At 45.5% G+C, this 20,203-nt stretch overlaps 1 protein-coding gene across 6 annotated transcripts in view; it reads right to left on the bottom strand.

Annotated features, from left to right (window-relative positions):
* The window catches only part of MSN (moesin), a 112,936-nt gene that overhangs the window by 18,671 nt on the left and 74,062 nt on the right, over positions 1–20,203 (bottom strand). For 5 of the 6 annotated variants that reach the window (XM_032619094.1, XM_032619092.1, XM_032619097.1 and 2 more), the window contains exon 2: positions 6,462–6,545. The exons of the other annotated variant lie outside the window; for it this stretch is intronic. In XM_032619094.1, coding sequence (XP_032474985.1) covers positions 6,462–6,524 — 63 coding nt within the window. In that variant the 5' untranslated portion in view covers positions 6,525–6,545. The remainder of the gene's footprint in view (positions 1–6,461; positions 6,546–20,203) is intronic. 6 annotated transcript variants of the gene reach the window in all.

The raw sequence follows: 20,203 nt of genomic DNA, 5'->3' as shown, positions 1-20,203 counted from the left end.
AGTGGGATGGGTAGGGGTGTGATGAGAAGAGGATCATGGGAGCCAAAACAGTTCCAGGATCTAGAGTATCTCTGAGGATAAAGTAATAGCTAAAGCGATATCTAAAGAAAGATTTCAGGATCAGCAAGGCATTTTAATCTCTCTGAGCACTGCCTCTTCCCTTATGAATACAGAGAAATCAGATGCATATAAATTTTCCACTTCCTTAGGCTGTAGGGCTTGGAGAGATGAGCAATGTCTCTTAGCCTCCACTGAAGTCCTAAAGTGAGGAAGTGAGGGTGTTGGGGGAAGGAAATATGGTCTGAAGTCAGAATCAAGACTGAAAAAGAACAAAGAATAAAACAGATGACCCCCGGACCCCAGGCTATAAGGAAAACTTCAATTAAGGTCCACAGGGCGCTGGGAATCATTTGATCAGGCAACTCTTGGTCCCATTTCAAAGTCCTGAAATATGGAAATGAGGCCAAGCTTAGCTTGCTTCCAGCTTTGCCTCCAGCTGAGACCTTACTCCAGAGGAAACAGAAACCTCGTTTTCTAGTGGGAAAGAGTATCTAGGTCCCAGTTCCAGGAACAACATCTGTGGCTCCAGTGACGGGTCCTTACCATTCCACTCTGAGAAATGGCTGTATCCCTGAGAAAAAATGTCTTTCTTTGCTCCCTTTGATTCCAGAGAGCCAGCTCATCTGGCCTGAGCTAGTATTCCTCAAAGCTGCCGTGGAAGAAATCCTTAAGCAGCAGAAGATAATGAATGCATATACCCTGGGGACGGGGGTGGGGGTGGGGTGGGGGTGGCAGCGTGAGATACAAGAAGATGGCTGCAAGCTACAATTTTTTTGAAGCCTGAAGGTTTAACCTTAATCATTTGTGCAAATTTTACTTTCTACTCCTTAAATATCCATGTTTTAATAATGAAATAGCTATTATCTACAAGTAAAACTGATGCGCCAAGATACTAAATCACATCCATCCCACGGCTCTGTGTACCTCCTGGAACCTGCCACATTCACCTAGAGGGGCTAGGACTTCAGTTTGTAAGACACTGGCTGTGGATTCTATTCAGCCACACAATAGAAACCCCCCAAACAGACTGGAGCATTGCAGGATCCAAGCAGCATAGACTAGAAAACTGGGGTCCAGTGAGGGAAAGAGATTTGCCTCTGAGAAAATCCTCACTAATTACCAGGAGCATCTGGATGTAAGCAAGAACTCCCTTTTGCCTCTCTTTTGCATGTGAAGGCTACTTACGTCTGAGGTCTGGGGAGGGGTCAATTCTGGAAACCAAAGCCCCCCTCCTCATATCCCTTATGCATCTATCTGAGTAAATAAACTAGTGACATAAGCAGTCACTTCAGAAGCCCAGAGCAGGATTGGGAAGCAAGGCTTGGGCCTCAAGAGGAGAACTGCATGAGAAATTATGTGCAAAACTGCACCAATGCCGAAACACCTGAGGCCCACTGAGATCCCATTACAGGCTTGGCAGCAGCTGCATCAGCCACCCACCTGAAAGCAAATCAGTGCACAACTGGAAAATTCCAGGAGGGCTGCCACCATCGCTGTTTCTGCTACCCCACACTGCCTGTGCCCAAGTGGCCACCTGCTCTGTAACACAGAGCCCGTTCAGCTAGGGTTCTAAGTTTAGGGACCAAACTTTGTTCTTACAATGGAAACAGGCAAATAAAGAGGAGGTCACAGAGGACACAGCTGACAAAAGGCACTGGGAAAATTGCAAATGCTATAAGCTTTGGTTCAAGCCACTATACTACTTTCTAGCTATCTGACCTTAAACAGGTATTTTCCCCTCTCCAAGCCTCAGCTCATCATCTATAAGATGGGGATACTATTATTATAATAATAGATATTAGTTATTTTATAAAACAAAAATGGTAAAAAAGAGAAGAAAGGATTGCTGCCTTCAATGCAGAGTCGACAAATCCTAAGGCCTTCACTGAGCCAGAAAAGCATCCTGATTTCATGGCTCCCTTATCTGAACTCCCAGGGGAAATTCCACCCACTTATTTAGCCCTTAACAAGAATAAGCAACATTAGAATGCCTGCTATGCACCAGGCACTTTACTTACTCGAGGATTAAATAAGACTACAAAATCTCTAAGATTAGTGTGATTACTATTTTACTGAGGAAAGTAAAGTCCTAAGAGGCTAAACAAGCCGTCCAAGGTCACACGGCTGAATAGCAGGACAGAATTTGAACCCAAGGCTGACACCAAATCCCATGCTCTATATACCACCTCTATACACAACCTGAGCCTCAAGGGTGTTTGTTTCATTCAATGTGAGAGAAGAGTTGCATGTACTTTTCTCTGTTTCCATAGGTGAGTAACTCCAAGTTCCTTAAGGACAGAGATGGTGTTTGATAGGTCTAGAGATTCTCCTAGAGATACAGTAGACCTTCAGTCAATACTGAATCAGTCAATGAACAGATGAATGAATGGATAGATGCTCTGAGATTTCACCTCTCTTCCAGAGCTCAAAACCTTAAGTGGAGGGGGCAGGTAGAGCTAGAATAGAGCTAGAGCTAGAGACCATGGCTGAGGAGGAGCCAGGCAGAGGGTTCTTAAAGTGGAACTTATTATGGCAGCACTGCCCCTTAGTGGCACCTAGGTAATCAAGAGTCCTCGGAAGAACCTCACGCTTTAGAAATGGGGCTAAGTAACAAAATCGCTGTAACAAAATGTGTTCTCTCTCCTCCCTAGCTGTGAACACACTCACAAGAAGGAACAAAAGCAAACGGAAAGAACTATGGGCCCCACTTCCCTTTCCCACCAGGCCTTGTAACTCCTCAAGCTATGGCTTCCCATTGTTGCCTGTTATTTATCGCTGGTGCCAAGGAGGGTGCTTCCTCTCCAGTCAGCTTCCTCTCTGGTCATCAGCCAGACAACTGCTGGATTCCAGGATGGCCCCAGAGCTTCTGTCAATTCCTCCCAAGGAGTCCAGCTCCTTCCTCCTAGGCCCCTGATCTCCCTGAATGATGGATCTCAAAGGTCAGACAGAATGGACTTCCTTCCTTATGCCTCATCAACTTAGAGAGAGGGAAGAAGGGAAGAGATCAAATCCCCCAGTGGCCTGTGAACACGCATCTCTGAGGATTTCCATCCAGACCGGCCTTGGCCCCGAGAGTGCCAGATGCTCAATTCTGTGTCAGAGTTGAATTTTTTTTTTTCCTGTAGCTTTCACCTATGGGATCCCAGCTCTGCTCCTTCTGACCTCACAGAACATGACTGCCCCCTCCTTCCTACAACAGCCCCTCAGTGATCTCAAGACAGAGAATACATCTTCTCTTGAGTCTTCTCCAAGCCAAACAGGCTCGTTCACCCCAAACAGAGTAGCACAGTAGGGAAAAGTATAGTTTTACAGTCAGAGCTATATTTAAAACTCTGTATCACAATTTACTAACTACATAACCTAGAGTGTGTTTTTTCACCTCTCATAGGCAGGGTCACTACAAGAATTCAAACAAGGTTAGTCCATAGTAGGTGCTCACTAAATCATATTTCTCAAAACAACACTTATCTTCCTGGTGGGAAATCATGAATTTCCTGGTTTCCTCCCTTTCCTCTCCCCAACCAGTATGAAAGATTCAAGTCTCTCAAGGGCTTTTTTGGGGAAGCAGAAGCTTTCAGAACTAGCACACCAATCTGGCCAGGGCTCCCCACCAACTGGGCTTCCCTCAGAACCACACCCACAGTACGCAAACCAAACCAACACTAACAAAGAACTACCCGGCCCTGTGGCTTTTCAAAGTTAATAAACCCCTTTGTTCAAGTATTTTTCTGCTCTAGGCTCTAAATTATGCCTTCTTCACCCTCCACAGCAACGCCCTCCAATGCAAATGGACAAAGCCCCCAGTGTTGAAGGCAGGGAACAGTGTCATTTGTTTGAGAGAGGTGGGGTATAGAACCAGGGCTCTGGGAAGGCGTCTGGGTAGAGGCCAAGGGAGTCTCTGGTACCCAGCTGGACTATAAAATCCACATTGGCTGATACTCTCCTCTCTACTGATGCTGCCCAGAATGATACTGCTGTCTGAAGCAAAGGGCCCAACAGCCTACCTATGGTATGGACACCTTCTCCCTTTTGTCCCAGAGACAGTAGAAGCCTATCTAGGAAGAGCTGTCCCCTCACCAGGTATCCTTCCCCTCCCCACCCCCTGGCATATGCCAATTATAGATCATACTCAACTGAAGCATTTCCCTCCTTTTTACAGAAACGGGTCATCTGAAATCCAAATAGTGGGGTTAGAAATGGGAAAGAAAAGATATGGAATACAGAAATAAATGCCACAGATAAATTTCTGAGAGATAACCAGATTTGAGATATCAGTTAGACAGTGTACAGATGGGGAAACTGAGGCCCAAAGAGGGGAAAGTTTTGTGTAAGGTATCAGGAGAGTTAGTGGTAGAGCCAGGCCTAAGGCTCCAAATTTCCAACTTTCTATCCAGTGCCCTTTCGACTTCACCGGGCTGTCCCTTGAAAAGCTTTCCAGTATAAAACCAGCATGCAAAGGGAGAATGCAAAACCTTAATGTAATCAAAATGCATTCAGTCATTTCAGACTAGCATTGTAATCACTTGTGAACTATGTGAATGTCAGCACATTAATTGTAGTAAATGTGTGTTTAAATGTTCCTCTGACTAATTTGTCTTTTGTAAATTAAATATCAATGACTACCTTTCACCATTCGATACAAAACAAACTCCAGAGAAGAAGCAAGTTCTAGCTAGATCCAAAGTTAGATATGCTGAGGATCTTCAAGCCCATCTCCCAACTCTAGCTGATTAATGAGACAAGAAGTGTCACAGCATTTGGAAGCTATCATTTATTACATCTCTACTACATGCCAGATGCTTCACATAACACTCACTTCTCTATTTATATTTTCTTATTGCCTTTCTCTCCTATTTCTAATTTATCCTTTTGTATAATTATAAACCACCGTAACAAGTTTTCTGAGTAGCAAGTGAGATACAAATAACATACTCTTTCATAACCTCACAAAAAGCCTTTGAGGTAGGTATTAGACCCACTTTTGGGGGGCAGGGCCAGGAGAGGAACGAGACTACCAACCCAGAAAGGTTCAATAATTTTCCCAAGGCCTAGCTATGAATATGAAGATTTTGTTTCCGCATCTGTAAAATGGGGCCAGTACTAATTCCTGCATTCATTGGGCCTTGTGATAGTCAAATGATATGGTACACAAAATGTCTTGTCACAGTACCTGACATACTGTAAGCCCTGGACAAATGTTAACTTTCATCTGTAATAGCCATAGACAACAATTTTCCCACTCTACCACATGACATCAGGGACTCAGGAGACATGCCCAAGCTGTCCTCACATTTCTAGGCATATTTTCCTTCCTTTTACAGAGATCTGAATGGAAAACAGCCTTGCACCATCCCCATCTCCATCCTCTCCCCTCACCAGTCAGGAGTATTCATAGTAACAGAATGATCTCATTTGAATATAATCTCCTTCCTTTCCTTTCCCAACTCTGGGTAAGCTCTCAGACAGCAGAGGTACTCAGAGAGCAAAGGAGAAAGGGAAGCAAGAGGGCCTGGAAAATCCATTAAGGGGACATGCGGTCCCAACATCCAGGACAATGTTAGACTCCCACCTCACCAGAGGCGGGTGTGGAAGTAGGATAATGGCCCACCTGGAGGGATTCCAATCTCTGGAAATGGGAACCCCATTTTTACTCCTAGAAGTCTGGTCACAGATGGCACACTCCTTTGGCCCCTGGAGGGTCTTTGAATGCTAACAGATTCTGTGGCCCCCACCTGCCTATTATATAGCACATCCCTTTTGATAATGATGATTCACAGCAAAGGAACACCCCTTGGATTGGAGATGGGAATGAACACTTCAGCATTATCTCCATGGCATGATTACAGGAGCTGAGGTATCCTCTTATTGCATTCATCACCCCCAGTGGTATCCTAAGTCCCAATATTCCTTGAGGGAAATGTACATAGAGCACACTACTTCAGGGAGAATATGTTGGTTTCCTTCTACTAGGAAGAAAAAACAATGTGACAGAGGCCATGTTGTAGTGACAAGAACATGGGGTTCAAATACCAGCCAGATACCAGCTGAGTGCAATTAAGTTATTTAATTTCTGAGCATCATCATCAAAATAGAGATCACTTACATCTTTCAGAGTTGAGAGAAAGGCTCTGCATGCTGACATTTTAAAAGCATCTAGCACAGTCATATCCTACTCACTTCTCTTTTCTCCCATGTTCAGCACCAAGGATAGGATTAATCGGGGCCATCAAGGTGTAGGCTGCCAAAGTTAAACTTTGCCTTCTTTGTTATTAAGGGTGAGGCCAACCTTTGTTTTGACCTATCCTGGAGGAGTGAGTAGAAGAGATTCCCCAAAAGTGGGTATTATGGTGGAAGCTATTGGGAGAAGTGGGGGGCTAAGGAGCAACAAGTCCCTCCCTTACCTGGTCAAACAGCTGCTTGCCAGTGGTGTTGGGCTGAATGGCAAATTCCAGCTCTGCGTCCATGGTGGTCACACGCACATTGATCTAGGATGAGATCAAAGGAGGCAAGTTAGTTGTCTGGCTCTATGCTCAGCAGAGCCTGGGACAAGTCTCTGTTCAACCACAGGAGAGGGAATTAAGATGCAAGAACCTAAGACATTTAGATACTGGTGTGAAGGAAGGGAGACTATTGAAACAAACAATAACCTAGCCTCTGCTCCCAACCAGTTTACTGAAGACAAAAAACCCCAGAGCTACAGGGCAATGCTTACCAAGGGGCAAACAAATGAATGCAAATCAACCTACTATCAAGAGGAAACAAGTGTTGACTGTACTTCTTCCACCTACACCAGCCACAGCTGCAAGCCCACAGCGTTCTCTCTCCACCTCTGATCTATAGCCTGGATTATCCCTGGATTATCTACAGCACTGATCTTTGCAGAGGCAAGTTAAGGGCAGGATAAAGAACACTGCATTCTAAGCCTAGCATCATAACTGGTTCACTCTACAACCTTGGATAAGTCTTATCCCCTTCCTGGGCCTTAGTTCCCCTCATCTGTGCAAGGGCAGGAGTGCAGGGGGTGGAGGTTGTCAATTACACTAGGCAATCTCCAACAACCATTTCAGTGCTGACGTTTATGGTTCTATATACTGACTTACATTGTTAACACTTCCTGTATTTATGTCTCACTGGTCTCCCTAGGCTCAAGAGAGGAAAGGGGCCTCAACAGAGATAGGTGTGGGCAGCACAGAGGTGCTTGACTTCCCAAAGCCAAGTCAGCAGAGAGAAAAGGAATAGGGACAGGCCCAGATGGAAACACACAGTATTTCACCGGCACTAGAAAAAGTACCCTCTACCTTTAAGAAGAGATCCCCTAGCCAAAGTCAATGATAGCTGAAATTTCATCAATAGAGATATGTTCCTTTGGCTAAAAGCTTGGTGGTGGTGGTAATAGTATTAATAGCAATAGTAAGCAGCAGCTTTCATGTATGCAGACTTATTACTCACTAGGCACTTTATATGCACTACCCCATTTAATATCAACAATCACCCTGTGAAGTAGAGAGTATTATCTCCACAGTGGGGATGAAGACTTAGATATTTGCCTAAAGTCACATCACTAGTAAGTGGGGAAGACAGGGTTTGAATTCAGATCTAAGTCCAAGCCTCACAATTTAAACCAATACGCCAAACTCCTCTTACACCAAAGTGTAAAATGTCTCCATTAAAAGAAATCAAAGATTAAGTGTTCTTTGTTGTTGTCGGACATTTTGCTTAAGTAACCTATATGGTATAGCCACAAGATGGCTTCTTACATGGTCATATAAAATATTCATAAAGACTATTTCATGCCCAAGGCAAATACTTCAGTAATATTAAGTAAGGAAGACTAAGCAACAAGATTTCATGAGCTCAACTTTGTAAAAAGTATGCATACAGAGGTTATTGGAACCATACCCAAGTGTTAGTCAGTCTTGGTTTTTGGGTAGTGATCTTATGAGTGCATTCTCCCTTCTTTAAATTAAAAAAAACACTAATCTACATTTTCTAAGATGCTCACATATTACTTATACTATTGGGAGGAAACTAAAAATAGAATTGTCAAAGATGCAAATCCCCACGGAGTGGGTAAGACATAAGGCCTTATCAGTCTCTGACACCTATGGGCCCTTCCTGAGCACAGGGGTCAGCTAGCAGGGAAGAGAGGGCCAGACAGCAATTTTGCCAGCTAAACAATTCTGATGAGGACTAGGCCTGGGGAACAATTTTGTAAATAAATCTCACCAGGGAGCCAAGGAGGAAATCTATTTCAGGATTGACAATGGGACAGGAAAGGCCATGAAGGCAGGAACAAGTAAGGCAAGTACCCCAGTGGGAGACAACGGGCAGGGTTAGCCACTTTGACTCAGTGTTACCTAGGCTTCCTGCCAATACAGTGACCTCCATAGAATAGGCCCTCATAAGGTAGGGAGAATGAGGCCCAAAGGGCTGGAATTTGGCCTCAACATCTAGCCTTAAATCACCCTTGGGCTGAGTCAGGGGAGCCCTCAAAACACCAATGACTTGATAGGGATAGGGAAGAGTAGAAAAGGGACAGTGGCCCTTTTAGTGCATTGAGAAATTTCATTCTCACCTCAAGGTTTCTGTCTTAATTAGAGTTACCTCTCTATATCCAAGACTCAGTGGGTACTCACAAGATACTGGCTAAATGAACAGTACTAAGCAAGGGGATATAAGAGATAGATATAACATAGTATAAAGAATCAGAGGTGGGAACATTTTACATCTTGACATTTTTGTGCCATGGACCTTTCCAAGCAGTTTAGTGCTGTCTATGGACTTCCTTCTCAGAATATTTGTAAATGCATGAAATAAAGTAGATACAAAGAGACCAATTATACTGAAATAGTTATCAAAGTTTAATATGTACTTCTTTATTATATTATATATTTACCTAACACTGGGTCTTATTAATTATTACTACTGTAATTTCAACTTTGTCTTCGGCATAAATGATATTTTGAGAAATCTATAGTAAGTAAATCGTGATACAAAAGTATCTTAGATTTCCACTGGTGACAAAGTCATAGGTACTAACTTTTTTTTTTTGGCCTACATTCATAATTGAAAGAGGGGCTAAATTTCAGTGAGAGGTTAGTGAAAACAAATATGTAATTTTCCTCCATCCAACTTCATAGATCCTTCCCACTTCAAATTATACCCATGGACTTCACGGAGGCTCAAGGACTCCAGGTTAAGGGGATTCCTATAAATTTATTTCAGTTTACCCAATATTAATGGAATAGTATGTTTAAAGAACTATGGTTGCAGTAGAGCTACAGGACCAGTCCCTGACCCCAAGGTACTTACTGAATTAACAGCAAAATTATAATATACAAGGGAAACCCTGAGAAGTGCCATACCAGAACAGAAGAAACCTTTTGTGGAAATACGGAACCATAGTTCAAAGTGGTATTTGCACTGGTTTCTAAGGATAACCTGGATTTTGAAAAAGGGACAGTGTGGAAATTGGGGGGAAGAGCACACAAATGCCCTAGGTAGAGAAAGAAATACGTGCAACGGCCCCAAAGGAGACAGAGATAAAAGCATGCAGGTCTATACTGCTGAACTGAATGAATAAGCATTTTCAGAACTCTAATGGAAAACTGATTAATTCATAAAAGTGCTAACAAAAGATCAAGATGAAAAAAAAATTAATTACATGGGACTGAGTGAACTGATGAGGATGATTATAATTTTTGTGACTTTCTGTTTGAATAAAAAAAACACATTTGTAATTAAAAAAAAAAAAGCATGCAGGTCTCCTCCAGGGTAAATGAGGCCTGCAAGGTGAAGAGTGGGCAGAGAGGCCAGGAAGGTAGGTGGAAGGCCTTGAAGAATATGCTAGAAAGTTGGGCCTTAATCCTGTTGAGAGTGGCCAGCCACCCTGAAGGTTCTGAGCAGGGTGGGGCAGAATCAGAACAGGGCTTTTTAGAAGAAAGCACCCAGGGAGGACACCGAGGAAAGGGGTGGGGCTCTAGGGAACATTCCACAGCTAGGAGTTCCCTTTATTTTTTTTTTTAAGATTTATTATTTATTTATTTATTTTTGGCTGTGTTGGGTCTTAGTTGCAGCACACGGGATCTTCGTTGGGGCATGCGGGATCTTTCATTGCGGTGCACGGGCTTTTCTCTAGTTGTGGCGTGTGAATTTTCTATCTCTAGTTGTAGCGCGCAGGCTCCAGGGTGCATGGGCTCTGTAGTTGTGGCGTGTGGGTTCCAGAGTGCATGAGCTCTGTAGTTTGCGGCACACAGGTTCTCTAGTTGAGGTGACGGAGCTCAGTAGTTGTGGCACATGGGCTCAGTTGCCCCACGGCATGTGGGATCTTAGTTCCCTGACCAGGGATCAAACCCGCGTCCCCTGCATTGGAAGGCGGATTCTTTACCACTGGACCACCAAGGAAGTCCCAGGAGTTCCCTTTAATTCACACTACTGGGAAGAATTTTCAAAGGAAATTCAGTGTCTCTTGCAGATCATGTCAATCACAGGTCATACCAATCTATCATCTTCAGGGGCTGGCCCACAAGTCCAAATATTTAACTTAAATATTTGGTAAATAAATGTTTCTTAAATAAATCAACTGGTAGAAAAGAACTCAGCCTGGGTTAGGAATAAGCATGTCAGAGAGGCTAGTACTGTACAGCTTCCTCCCTTCTAATAGAGCATCGCCCCAGAACAAGGGCTCTCCTCAAATCTGAAGCTGTCCAGCTGAAACCAAACTGGAACTTACTTCTCTAGAATCTCTGCTCAGAGTTTCTGTCATTCCACTGTGGCTGCTTCTCAAGGGAAAGCAGCCTGTGGTTTCCTGAACTTCACTGTGGAGACAAATAATCTTAGGTTTAAAAAAACTGGAAAGAAAAGCAAACACAAAGGGACTTCTCTTTTTGCCATCACTTAACTCAGAAGAAAATGTGAGTCATGAAGACAGGGTCATGGGTCTGTGTTCTCATTTTTTTCTGTGTGTCAGAGGTAGGGGGTAGTAAGGGTAATAGCATGACTGGGGCTGAAGGTGATAGGTACAGGGCAGGAGTGTTGATCAAAGAATATCCCTTGTTTTCCATAAGAGTAATCTGAGACCCAAATGTGTACAAGGAGCTGCAGGCCCAGACCCACTGCCACACAGGGCCCACTGGATGCTCACCCTAGTGGGCACCCACTGCCTTCCTTTTGGGCCTGGCCTCTTCAATCTCAATGAGGAGAAGACGGCAGTCTAGTTTGAGAGGCAAGAACTTGAAAATAAAGCCTCCAAAGTCAGCAGAAAGTTCCCAGGCAGGCCCTCAGCTCAGCAGGAGTGGAGAAGCTGGCCTGGGTGGAGTAGCATTTCAAGATGTGGTCCCCAACAGAGAACTAACGCCCTGTCTAAGCCTGTCCTTGAAAACTGTGTCTCTGGAGAACATTTAGAGTTTAAGGAACAAAAAAAGTCTGGGTGTGGTGGGGGGGGGTGACACCCTCTCATACACCCTAGCCCTCCCACCCCTAGTGCAAGAACAATAAATCCACTGTTATTTATTGAACAATTGAACACAGACACTTCCCACACCAAGCCTTTCATTGGACACTAACAAGCCCATGTCAATGGTCTGTCATCCAAAGCCCTCAACAAACTGGGATCTCTCCTGTGTCCCCAGTTGGCTGGCCTAAGAAACAAAATAACCAGGCCACATGCTACCTCTGCCTTGGCTGCAACAGCTGGGGTACTTTGCTCTCTGGACCTGGCCAGCTTCAAATAAGGGAACCTCTCTTTCCCTAGGGCCAGGAGCACCCAGATGAGCAGCAGCTGGGCCACAGTGAAGAGATCAGGGCAAAGTTTCCTCTTACTCACCCCTGTCACTGAACTACAAGATGGCTCTTTCCTGGAAAGGAATTTGGGGGAGATAGAGGACAAAGCAGAGAGAGTCGAATAATCACAAGTGGCTTGTCTGAAGCATGGACCTGTACACAGAAGGCAAATGGCATTACCAGCCTCACAACATGGATAAGGAAACTGACGAGCATAAAGGCAGGTAACAGAAGGATGGAAATGAACACTTACTGTATAGCAACTATGTGCCAAGCCCCTTCACTCACAGTCTCACTCAACATCACTGAAACCACATTTACTCAGCCAGCAAGTGGTGAAGACAAGTCTTCTGGACATTCCCAGAGCACCATCCTTGACTCCACCTACCTCTCCAGTAACGCTGATTTCACTGCTGACTTCAGACACCGCCTTGGCAGCTATTTTGGCTAAGGCCCAAACACTTTAGCATAGGAAGCCTGGGCACATCTGGGAAGCACTGCTTGGGAAGGCCCCCTTGCCAGGGCAGAGCTTATGAGTCAGCCCAGTTGGGGCTGAGCTCAATGACATCACCCCTCACCTGCCACCCCACCATTCTCTTCAAAGGCCCAACTCCTCTGGGCTTTCAGTTGCACTGCTGCTATGGAGAAGACAAAGGTAAGTGTAGGAGGGTGGCCAGAGGCAGGACAAGCCCTACCAGGGTAACCCCAGAACTTCAGTCTCTTCCCTGGGCAGAGAGCAGTCACCACAGTGTCACTCAAACTGCCTATCCCCATTATTTAGGCTCTAGCACCCACCACTTCCTGCTTCCAGAACTGGGGCCAGGGCAGGGCAGGGCAGGGCAGGGCCTGGTCTGTCTTGCCTCTTGGGATGACAGCACTGCCTCAAGCAGCTGTTTTCCATAAGGGGTAAAACAAGGGTTGCTTTGAATCTCTAGCCTAGGAGGCATTCTCCCCCTCCCCCTTCCCCTCCTCCTCCTCCACTGACTCACTTCCCGGCAATTCAGTCTCTTCCCTGTGGACTTGGAAGTGGTACCTGGTACAGTTATCTGTTCTGACCTCTTCCTGCCCATTTCCAGACCCTTAATACAGCTGGCAAGACCTGCCTAGGGTTAACCCTTCCTATGCCTGTGCTTTTTCCCAGTAGGTTCTAGAAAGGAGACCACACCCAACCCCATGCACACCCATACCTTTAATGGGTCAGCAGTAATTCTTTAATCACTCCAACTGCTGCAAAGGGCATGGGAGACAAGGGTCCCCTTTCACTTGCTTTGTCCCAGTCCTGCCTTCCAAAAGCTCCCTGAGAAGCATTTCAACTGGGAGACAAGGGCATATTGGATACTGGGTGTTACTCCTCCAGTTATCATATACTTAGAGGAGTAACCCCAAACAAAACTAACCCCTCTTAGCAATGAGAATATAACTACATTGTCACTATAGGAGGAGAGCTCAGGACAGAGAACAAAGCTGAAAAGGTCAAAGGTCAGAAACAGTGAGGTTACCTTAGTAAGCTACAGCTTCCCCATTAATCCAGCCTTAATTGCACAGCCTTTTGCTCAAACTCAGACTGAGGTAGATTCCCCCTCTTCTTCTCAACACATGAACGTCAGGAAGGAAACTAGCTCCTCACCATTTATACCTAACTCCAGGACTTATTTTCAAAATCAGCTCATACAAACCATATCCCAGGAGCAAACACCACCCACTCCCCTATCCCCCACCCCAGCACATCTCTCCTTCCAAGGCACAGGGGACTGCCCCACAAGCTCCTTAGCATAGCCATTCCTCTTTAAATTTCCTCAAGATTTCAATCCACTCATCCTAGAATCTCATCTGGCACCCCCAGAATAAACCCTTCTGAACTTCTCATCCTTATTCTCCAAAAGAATAAATAATCCAGAATCCCCAACTATCAGACCTGAAAGGAACCTTAGAGATCACTTGATTCAAACTCTGCAATATACAGCTCGGGAAACTGAGGTCCAAGGAAGGGGAAGCACTGGCCCAGGGTCACACAGCTGCTGGACAGTGTGAGAGCAAGGATTAAAAATCTGGCTCTTGAACCACTGGCCATAATAAGTAATAGAAACATCCTAGCACTTGGAAAACAGGAGACACGTCAGGCTGTTGAGCTGGAAAGACTATGTGGAGGAGGCAGGACCAGCTTGCTTCCATGAAAAACTCCAAGCTGACACCGAATGGAAGTCTAGTTTATGACAGAGGGCAAGCCTAACTTTCAGGCTCTGATACATTCACCATCACCCATTCTAGGGAGACTAAACCTTTTATAACTGCATGGAAGGAAACTCAAAGATCCCTTGTTTCTAGGATATTTTCTTTTGCAAAATCTTGGATAGCAACTGATTGGGAAGGTCCCTGGCAGCAGTCACAGCCAAGCTGGAGGCTGGGACAGGGCGGGGAGGTACAGAGAGGGTGGAGACGACACAGCAAGGAAAGAGGCAGGGAATTTGAGGAACGGATTTATATCTAGATAGCCAAGAACAACAGATTCTTCAATTCTCATAAAACTTTGAAGCTGCCGAAATAAAAGGAAAGAGGGCCCATCATTAATAAAATAAGTCTCTCAAATGGGTTAAGCCCCTCTCTGGGGCCCCACCCAGCTGGGCTTCAGTCTCTAGCATCAGTTTCCTGCTTGACCCAGCTTCCTGCCTACAAGTTTCACAGGAAGTATTTATAGACTGGAAACACAGACCATTTGCAGCTGCCTGGAGACACCAGTTCTGCCCAGAGCACCAGAAGAGGGCTCTACTTTCTGTGCTCAAGAACACATCACAGTGACCTCCAGCATCCCAGCTCTGAAAGGCACTGGAGATGATGATCTAAGCCTCAACTTGGGTTCCATCCATTACTCATGGGATTTCTGCCCTGTCCTGTGCTCCTCGGTATTAAAATTGCTGAAGCCAGGATCAGGCAACTCTGCAGGAGCAAGGGGAGGCTTCCAGGGTAAATCAAAAAGCTGTTTCCTAAACTTATGGTTACCAGCGGGGAAAAGGAAGAAGGGATAAATTGGGAGATTGGGATTGGCATATACACACTACTACATATAAAATAGATAACGAATAAGGACCTACTGTATAGCACAGGGAACTCTACTCAGTACTCTGTAGTGACCTATATGGGAAAAGAATCTAAAACAGAGTGGATATATGTATATGTATGACTGATTCACTTTGCTGTACACCTGAAACTAACATAACATTGTAAATCAACTATACTCCAATAAAAATTGGAAAAAAAAAAAAAGCAGCTCTGTTTTCAACCCCAGAGCTAAGCTAAGGTCAGCTTCCTGCCAACGTTGCTGGTAAGCCAACAGCCAAACCTGGTATCTGGGGAACTCACAAAATTGCAGCCCTCGTCCCAGAAATAATGGTCTCAGTTCTTTGAGGAACAAATCATGGTATAGCAGAAAAAGGTTCTGGAGTCTCTCTGACCTTCCTCTTTCTGAAACTGTTTTCTAATCTATAAAATGGGTCTAATAACATCAACCTCACAACAAGGTTACTGGGAGATTTAAGTTAAAATAACAGACATGAAAGTACTTTGTATATCATAAGTAGAATGTGATGATTACTAACCCCTCCTTTTTAAGCCGTATTATTACAAATATTCTACCCCTCTGAAATGATTTAAAACAAAAACCTGTTCAACTGCACCTAAGGGCTATGGATTGCCCAAGAAGACCTCCAGAGAACCCTTCTAGCATAAAGGACTCTTTGACTGTGGGGGCAAACTCTAAAACTGTGATTAGATTTCTACTTGGTTACACAGTTTGAAGCCATGCACATCAGGTAGACACACACACATCCTTGCATTATTTTAAATGTTTTCTCTCTTGGGAGGGATGGGGATTTCCCCCAAGAAGCAGAGCCCTGAGGGGAGGCAGAATACAACAGAGCGCCTATGCTACCTTGTCCTTTTAAAGGCTGCCTGATCTTCTTTCCTCGTTCTAGGCTCTGCCTTGCCATTTTCTCCAAACATGTCCCATCAATATATACAAGTTCCCAACCCTTCAACACAACACACTAAGACGTCCAAAGTCCTTCAGTTGTTATCCAGAAAAATCACAAACTTTTTAAAATACAGATTCCCTGGATTCATCCACAGAGATCATGATTTATTATTATGTAAGAAGCAGGGCCTGGGCACCAGAAGTTAAGAGCTTCAGATGATTCCAAGGCCCAGCCAGGTTTGGGAACCTCTGGCATGGAATACAGCCTCTCATGTGCTGGTGTTAATACGGCCAGAGGGATGCTTGATGGAAGGGAAACAAAGCCAAGTAGAGAGCAGTAACTACAGGGACATCTAGGCCGGTTAGCCTAGTGAATGGCTCTCCAGAGTTGAATGCAGTTCACCTCCACAAAAGATCAGGAATGCAGTCAGTCCTGCTACTGCCCCCAAAGCCCTCTGCAACCTGGTCTCTTTATTTGTAAAGTAGGGCAGGAATTATCCTTGCCCCTCCCTACCTAGTATCATCACTTCCCACCACCACAGACACTATTATGTACTAAAGCAATTTCTCTCTTGTATCAGGAACATAGATTTGTAGTCTAAAAACCTGAGGGCAGCATCCATCTCTGCCAATAACAAGTCATGATCTCTCAATCATCCTATCTGTAAAGTGGGCATAATGACATCCACCTGGCAGACAGTTGTGCAGTGGTAATGTGGTGTTTCCCAAGCTTAACTGTTGGGAATCATTTGGGGCACTAGTTTAAAAACCCAGATACCTGGACTCCACTCCAAGCTTACTGAAACAGACTCTCCAGAGGAGGAGCTTGGGAAGCAGTAGCTTTGTCCCAAGTGATTCTTACCCTCTGGGAAGTTTAAAGAAACATCACCTGGCACAGATGCTGTTGAGATGAAATGAGAGGTCAGACCAGAGCTCCGGTCCTCCAAAATGCTTCCTGGCCCAGAGATCCTCATGGCAGGAACCTTTAGGTTAGAACCCAGCAGAGGGTGCTCTGCAGGCAGAAGAGGGAGGAGAAAGCTTTGGAATTCCAATCAGAAAGCTAAGTGCAGGACTTCCCTGGTGGTCCAGTGGTTAAGAATTCGCCTTCCAATGCAGGGGACATGGGGTTCCATTCCTGGTCGGGGAACTAAGATCCCACATGCCCCCGGGCAACTAAACCTGCAGGCTGCAGCTACAGAAAAACCCACTTCGGAAGACCCAGCTCAGCCAAAAAAAAGGAAGACAGCTAAGTGCTTTCTGATATGACCATACCCTCAGGCCACTGTCCAGAGCCTTCCATTATCTTCCCATCTAGTTAAGAATTAGACAGTGGGAGGAAACAACTGGTGCAAATACCTCAGCAGCCAAAACACATTGATCAAAATACTCTAATTAGGGGCTTCCCTGGTGGCACAGTGGTTGAGAGTCCGCCTGCCGATGCCACGGAGCGACTGGGCCTGTGAGCCATGGCCGCTGAGCCTGTGTGTCTGGAGCCTGTGCTCCGCAATGGGAGAGACCACAACAGTGAGAGGCCCGTGTACTGTGCAAAAAAATAATAATAACAATACTCTAATTAGGGCCCCAATCAAAATCTTGTCAAGTTCTCTGCCCCTTAAACACTTTCACTTGGGAGAACTTTCAGGCAAGAAGCAGACCTTAAATGATACTCTCTTTCCTGGAGGCTCTGGGAACTTGGGGAACAGAAAAGACATGGTGAGAGGGTCTTGCATTTGCATATAGATGTGAACAGATTGAGGGTGGGAGTGAGCCTGGGACTCTGAAATAGGTGTGATTAATAACAGTGCACTGGAATCAGCTCGTACTAGAGCTGATCATGTGCCACTCTGTACAACTCCTCCTTCAAAGACCTTATATTGGTAGTTTGAAATTGGCCATGGTAAGAGTATTTACACCACAGGGATTAGTAAACAGTTCAAATCATGGCTTCACCAGAGAGTTTGTTGTGAAACATTTACCAGCACATGAAACACACGTGAAGTAAGCCACCTTTAGGCCCATTTTACAAATGAGGAAACTGATCTCAATGAAGGGAAGCAACTGCCATCCTCTAGTTGCATGATCTTGGCCAAGAACCAGGTCTGTCCAACTAGCAACAAATCCCAGGCTCTTGCTACCAGCACCCCAGGGCAGTAGGAAGCCCTCATCAACAAAAAGGGAGCTGACCCAAAAGGCTCCTCCATCAACTAACATCCAAAGGGCACCTAAGTGCACCTCGTGTACCACCAAGGAAAGCAAGAGGTAAAGAGCCCAGGACTAAGACATGAAGGCAACAAGAGACAGTTTCATCCCCATCAGAGGAGAGAGGCTGGAGTGGAGCAGGGAATGGGTTGGAAAGCCCCAAAGGAAACCACAGCACTTTCTTAAGGTCTCTTTACAAATACATGATGGGGAGTGTGGGTCCTGGAAGGAAGCCCTGGGGGCACTGCAAGTCCCTAGATCTCTTGAAGCATCAGTTTTCATGAAAGTAAAATGGGAGTAACAATGCCTACCTCACAGATTGTTGTGAGGACAGCATTATCTCCTTTACTCATAAGAAAGGACCTGGCTTGGCACCTAGCATGTATTAGATGTTTGATACATTTTAGTTCCTTTCTCCTGCAACCTCATTATCCAATCCAGGACCTCTGGCTCACCCTTATACAATAAAAATCCTAACCCCATGTGCACAGTGCTTTACACTTTAAAAGACACTGTCCACATGCATTCTCTCACTGAACTCAACTCTGTATGAAAGGCAGAGCAGAGATGAGCACCATTTTATAGACAGGAAAAATGGAAGCTCAGTGAGGTAAATGGCAATTTGCTCAAGTGTGAAGGAGACAGGACTAGAACCCAGGTCTCCTCGACTACTAGCAAGTACACTGTTCTTTACCCTTCCAAGTTTCTCTTATTTAAGGTTGCAAGAGAGTCCTTCCAAAGGCTTACTTGCTATCATTTATTTCATCCAAGAAACGTAGTGGCCTCTGGCCTCTAGCTCTGTCTCAGGGTGCTACAAGAGGGGCTCTCCTTGGGATGGGAAAAGATCAAGGCAGCACAGTGTGGGAACAGTCTTTCTTCTAGTGGAGGGAGCCACACCATTAGTTGGAAGCAACCAGCCAAAAACAGTGGACCAGTAACCTTGAGATAGTCCCTTCCCCCTCTAGGTTGGAGTGTCCCTAACTGTACTGGGTAGGTCTTGATCAGTGGTTTTCAGTTTTATTACTTTTTAAAGCAGCTTCCTGCCTCTTCATTCTCCCAAACAGAAAATCTCATGAAATTTCAGGATATAAAGTACATAAAAGTAGAACTGTTCTGGTCGAAGGATGGCTACAGCTCCCCAGGCAGCTTGGCCAAATACAGTTTGCAAACCACTGGACTAGCAGCTTGGGGGAAGGGAGGGAGCTCCAGTTCTAACCTTGTAAAAGTCTACTCATCTTAATTCTGCTGATTCCTTAGAGGACTTAAAGACTCCCTGGGGCTCAGTTTACCCATCTATGGTATGAGGTGATTGGACCAGTTAGTCTCTAAAAGCCCTTTTTTGCCTTGTGATTCTAAGGAAAAGGGAGCCCAGCAATCCCCGTGGTGGAGAACTGTGATGAGAGACCAAGAGTAAAGCCTCATCCCTATGCCCAGAAAGCCCCTTTGCCTCTGATGACTCTGAACTTAACTCTACAGTCAGTTCCTCAAGCGCTGGCAGCTGGTCGGGTGGGCAGACAGGCAGGAAGGCGGGCGCCCCACCCTCCCTTGCACAGGAAGCTAGCTACATCCTCTTTTCCCCACCCCAGGCAGCACATCTCCAAAGGTCCCCAGAAGAAGTATTGGGGGCGGGGAAAAGAAGAGGATGGGGCCTGAAAGGAAACTGAACATGCAAATCACCTTAGTGTTCTAGGCAGCCATCTGTTCAGAGGGGAGTGACTGGGGCCTGGGGATAAGCAACAAAACAACCCCATTCTCTACTGGGGTACAGCTCCCCGGACAAAACCTTGCCAAAATGGCCTATGGCTGCAGGAGTCACAAGGCATGGGCTGATACAGCGGGCAGCCTGGGCCCACCCACTTCTTGCCACTGAGTTTCTCCAACCTGAAGAGCTGGGCCTCATTCACAGGTGTTTACAGTTCTTTCTTAGAGTAAGAACACAGACATGCCATGGGTGGGTGGGTGTACACGAGTTAACACTCGAGAATAGAGGGGCTCTTCACGCCTCTCAAAGCCAAGGAGGCAGGCACCAACCCACATGGCCACACTACCAGCCCACTTTCCCGTGCCCGCCCCCATACCCTGTGACTGGGCCCCAGCCCTCCCCACATCCTGTTCTCAGAGAACACGTGGCTGCCTGGGGAAAGATAATGTCATTACCACACTTCCCCTCCCTGGAGGAGGCGTTCCTTGACTGGG

The sequence above is a fragment of the Phocoena sinus genome, chromosome X (assembly GCF_008692025.1).
Source record: "Phocoena sinus isolate mPhoSin1 chromosome X, mPhoSin1.pri, whole genome shotgun sequence".
NCBI lineage: Eukaryota > Metazoa > Chordata > Mammalia > Artiodactyla > Phocoenidae > Phocoena > Phocoena sinus.
The sequence above is the reverse complement of the archived record's forward strand: the minus strand, read 5'-3'. Positions and strand labels throughout refer to the sequence as shown.